The sequence below is a fragment of the Oratosquilla oratoria genome, chromosome 10 (genome assembly GCF_046742065.1).
Source record: "Oratosquilla oratoria isolate Oo_2021 chromosome 10, ASM4674206v1, whole genome shotgun sequence".
Classification (NCBI taxonomy): domain Eukaryota; kingdom Metazoa; phylum Arthropoda; class Malacostraca; order Stomatopoda; family Squillidae; genus Oratosquilla; species Oratosquilla oratoria.
The window spans coordinates 55,069,574-55,074,461 of record NC_134786.1 but is presented as its reverse complement, the minus strand read 5'-3'; the positions used below and the strand labels follow the sequence as shown (position 1 = coordinate 55,074,461).

General features: G+C 49.7%; 1 protein-coding gene across 1 annotated transcript; it reads left to right on the top strand.

The window, feature by feature from the left end:
- Positions 1–938: 938 nt before the first annotated feature.
- LOC143028909 (uncharacterized) lies at positions 939–4,162 on the top strand. Its single transcript, XM_076191262.1, has 4 exons — positions 939–1,259; positions 1,395–2,351; positions 2,517–2,786; positions 2,873–4,162. Exons 1-4 carry the CDS (start codon positions 939–941, stop codon positions 4,160–4,162), a joined length of 2,838 nt encoding a protein of 945 aa, XP_076047377.1.
- Positions 4,163–4,888: the final 726 nt, after the last annotated feature.

The following is a 4,888-nucleotide window of genomic DNA, read 5'->3' as shown; positions in this document are numbered from 1 at the left end:
CGTCACAAAAGGCAAATAAGGCAGGGTTAGTTTCAATAGTCTGCCAACAGTTAGGATTAGAAACAGAATCCTCGAACGAAACCGAAATGTCAAACGAGTCGCAAAGAGTAAGGGAAGAGACAGAGGAGGATGTGATGGTACGCCGGTTAGAACTCGAGCTTGAAATCAGGAGAGTAGAGTTACGCACAGAAGAAATAAAGGTAAGTAGAAGTAGATCTCCCCAACCATCTTTCGTTCTAGATAAGGCAGTTAGGTTAGTTCCCCCTTTTTCAGAGAGCCACCTAGACGAATTTTTCGCTAGCTTTGAAAGGCTAGCTATCCGTCTCGAATGGCCAAGGCATATGTGGACAGTCTTGTTACAACAAAGTTTTAGAGGTAAGGCATTGAAAGCATATATGGCTCTTCCTGATGATGAGGCTTTGAATTATGAGGCAGTGAAGCGCCAAGTGTTAAGTGCTTATTCCCTTGTGCCAGAGACATATAGACAGAGATTTCGCGGGTGCAAAAAGACGCCCGAGATTAGCCATTTAGAGCTAGCTCGTTCTAAACGAGAAACCTTTTTGAAGTGGAGAAGAGCCTCGGCCGCGGAGAGTTTTGATGAGTTAGTTGAACTTATCCTAACAGAGAATTTTTATTTTACCATATCCAAGGAGGTAGCTATACACCTTGCAGAAAAGGACTTTAGGACGTTAGAGGAGGATGCTAAGATGGCGGACAAGTACGTGTTGGCCCGAAAGGACGCGTACGTACATCGCCCAGGAAGTGGGTTGGTCAGCCAATCCCAGTCTAAGGGGATGTCGGGGCCTAAGAGACAGGCCAGTCCTCCTTAGCAGGGTAAAGACACTTCTAAACTTGTTCCTGTAGGTAGAAGTAAAAACAATATACAGTGCTCTTACTGTAAAAAGAGTGGTCATGTAGAACAATATTGGTGGCGAAAGATGCAGGCAGGAAAGGCTAAGTCTCTGATTTTATCTTCGAAGGCACCAGAGCCTGAGGTTGTCCCCGAGGAACAGGTAAAGTCCGTCGGGGTGGTAAACAGCGAGAGTATCAGTCAGTCTCCAGACATAGGTTACAAGAATTTTATATCGGTTGGTGAGGTCACAGTAGGCGAGGTATCGAAACCCGTCACGGTTTTACGCGACTCGGGGGCTCTACAAACCCTCATTCGTGCAGACATAGTAGAAGGAGAGGAGACTGGGGAGCGTGTTGTGCTTTCCTCAATAGGGGGTCTAAATAGCGCCCCCCTGGTAAAGGTGCACGTAAGTACAGATTGTTTTAAGGGAGTGGCTTCAGTAGCTGTTTTGCCTAATCTGCCGCCCCAAGGGGTAGATTTGATTTTGAGGAACGATTTAGCTGGAGGGAAAATGGGAGGAGACCCCTCTCCGATTCTCTAGTTGAAGCCGGAGGGTTCTCCGGATTTAACGAAATTAGAAGAGGCCATGCCTCAGCTTTTTCCCTTATTTGCAGTCACACGCTCGATGTCAACAACTCACCCACCTCCCGGGTCACCGGGTCCCGTTAAGGAGAACACTGACGCCCAGCCCGATGATGTAGTTGATATTGCCTCCCTGTTCACCCACAGTGATAGTGTTCTTGTTAGTTCTTCCGCAGACAAGTCTATTTCAGGAAGACAGGCGTTAATAGCAGCCCAGAGGGAGGACAAGGAGTTGGCACCCCTTTTGGAGGAAGCTGGCGACGGAGAGGAGGAGGCGAGACCGACCTCCACCTTCTACTTACAAGAAGGGGTCCTGTGCCGACGATGGTTGCCGCCCACCTACCCTAAGGAGGACGCAACGTGGGCATCAGTGGAGCAGGTCTTGGTTCCCACAGCCTACCGGAAGGCTCTCTTGGAAGTGGCCCACGGCGGACGTTTCGCGGGCCACCTAGGCGTCCGGAAAACTTTCGAGAGGCTCAGCCGGGCCTTCTTTTGGCCAGGCATTAGGAAAGACGTCGCGCAGCACTGCAAGCTGTGCCATGTCTGCCAAATGGCGGGGGCGCCCAACAAAAGAATCCCGCCTGCCCCCTTAGTGAAGATACCTCACCTGCCGGAGCCCTTCGCAGAACTCCAAGTGGACGTCGTGGGACCACTCGACAAAACACGGAAGGGCAACCAATATTTATTGACCATGGTCGACACGGCCACCAGGTATGTGGAGGCGGTTCCTATGCGGAGTGTCACGGCGACGACTATAGTCCGCCACATGATGAACTTTTTCTCTCAGTTTGGGGTACCGTGCAATGTGCAGACGGACGGGGCCTCTTATTTCACGGGGAAAGTGTTCAAGGATTTTTCAGTCTCCACTGGCTTCCAACATAAAGTTGCGAGCCCCTATCACCCTCAGAGTCAAGGGGTAGTGGAAAGAAGCCACCAAACCCTTAAAAGTATTTTGTGCAAATATGCGCTTGTGTTTTAAAATTCATGGGATGACAATTTACACTTTGTAAAATTTGTGCTTAGGGACATGCCATCTGAGAGTACAGGTTTAAGCCCATTTGAATTAATTTTTGCCCACCAGGTTTGGGGGCCCTTGTGTCATATTAAACAGAGGTTGTTGGAGTCAGAGCATGAGGAATTCAGCTTGATAGAGTATATTGGGGAAATTAGGCAAAATTTGATAAAGTGCTGGAAAATCGCTGCAGAGCACTTGGACGAGTCTCAGTCCCGTGCTAAGCACTGGTTTGACAAGAAAGCCAGGTACCGGGAATTGCAACCAGGCGACTTGGTGCTAGTCCTTCTGCCATTTAAAGGGAACGCCTTTCAGGCCAAGTTCCAAGGCCCTTACCGAGTAATTAAGAGGGTGGGGGAAGTAAACCATGTGGTTGCCACGCCGGAGCGTCGCCGCAAGCAGTGGTTATGCCACATATGCTCAAGGGCTACGCGAATACCTCTGGGGAACCTTTAGGCGACCCCGTCTGCCTCACGAACCCGGTGAATCCAGCCGAGGTCGAGGTCGGCCCCCTACCGGTCTCCTTCGCGGAAGCGTGGGGCGAGAACACAGCTGCTCGAGCCGTGCTCGAGACAGGGTTGGGTCACTTGAACGTCGAGCAGAAGCGAGAGCTGCTCGCCGTGATGGATAAGTACCCCAATGTGTTTAAAGACCGACCGGGTTTGGCCACCTCAGTAGTCCATGACATTGATGTTTGCAACGCTTCCCCGGTTAAGCAAAGCCCATATAGGGTACACCCCCACAAGGCGTCCTTGATTCAGAAAGAGATTGACGCCATGTTGCAGATGGGCCTCATTCGACCGGGTGCGAGTGAGTGGTGTTCACCCGTTTTGCTTGTGCCTAAACCGGACGGTGGCCAGAGGCTCTGTATTGATTTTAGGCGGATCAATAAAATTACTAAGGATTCTTTTCCGTTGCCTCGGATAGAGGATTGCATAGAGCGTATAGGTTCCTCGAACTACCTGTCTAAGGTAGACTTGCTAAAGGGTTTTTGGCAGATTCCCCTGTCGAGCAAAGCGCAGGAAATTTGCTGCTTTTCAACCTTAGGTCAAATGTATCTTCCTTTAGTGTTACCGTTCGGCCTATGCAATTCTCCCTCCACTTTCCAAAGGTTAATGCACTCTGTGTTTGCCGGCATTGACAATGTCGTTTATTTGGACGCCATTTTAGTTTTCACAGACACATGGCAGGCCCATATTAACCAGCTGGATTCCTTGTTTAATGCCCTTGACGGCAACCTCGTAGTTAATTTGTCAAAGTGCATTTTTGCTCAAGCTCAAGTCCCTTACTTAGGGCACATTGTGGGTGGGGGCGTTCTGTCCCCCCAGTCAGCCAAAGTGGAGGCAATTTCTATGATGGCAGTTCCTAACACCAAGAGACAGGTTCGGAGGTTCCTAGGGGCGGTAGGTTACTATCGCCGCTACATAAAGAATTTTGCTGATTTAACTCTTCCACTCACCGATTTGCTTAAGAAAAACACTCCTTTCAAATGGTCAGAGCCTTGCGAAAAATCCTTTCAAGGGTTGAAGCCAGTGTTGTGCTCGTATCCTGTTCTTGTTGCTCCAGATTTTGGAAATAGTTTTAAACTCGCTTGCGATGCAAGTGATGGAGCAATTGGAGGAATCCTACTGCAGGAGAACGAACAGGAAATAGATCACCCGGTAGCGTACTTCAGCAAAAAGCTCACGCCCGCTCAAAAGAATTATGCACGGTAGAGAAGGAGTTACTCAGCATTCTTTCATTAAACCATTTTTCCTTTTATTTGCCTCCATCAGAGGAAGTAAAATCTACACCGACCACTCACATACCTTGAGTCGTTCAAAACCAAGAACCAGAGGTTTACTCGTTGGAGTTTGTATCTCCAAAATTTCAACCTCAAGGTCATCCACGTAAGGGGTGTGGATAATGTTCTGGCGGACATGTTGTCGCGACCAGTAAACGTATAAAAATTGCGCAAGTACGCAATTTTTCTTGAACATGGGATGGACGCATGGACAAGGGTCATACAACCTCTGCTTGTGTCCGTTTGGGGCGACACGAACACGTGGTATCCAGAGATCCTGATCTCTTCCTCTCCCACCAGGGTCTCTTGCAGGAGGATGACCTGTTTTTCCTCCTGCCGTATGATGGCTTCCAGAAGTGACTGTTTCGCTCTGAATCCAAGGATATTCCATTGGAGTAAGCGAACAGTCTGGGTGGTCGAGCGCACTGTGGACACTCTATCCATGGTGCTCGTTGTCTTCCGATGACTCCGACGACGATGACGGGCTTGACGGCGAAGAAGAAGAGCCCTCGCTGCTAACATCAGTGTCCGTATCCACCCCTTCGTTTCCCCTAGGTACGTCAGGGAATCCAGCCACAAACGCTGCGCCACCTGCCTTAGAGAGGGTAACCTCTCGCCTCGTCTGGTACCGCTGGACTCGAACTGGGCCCTCAGGCAG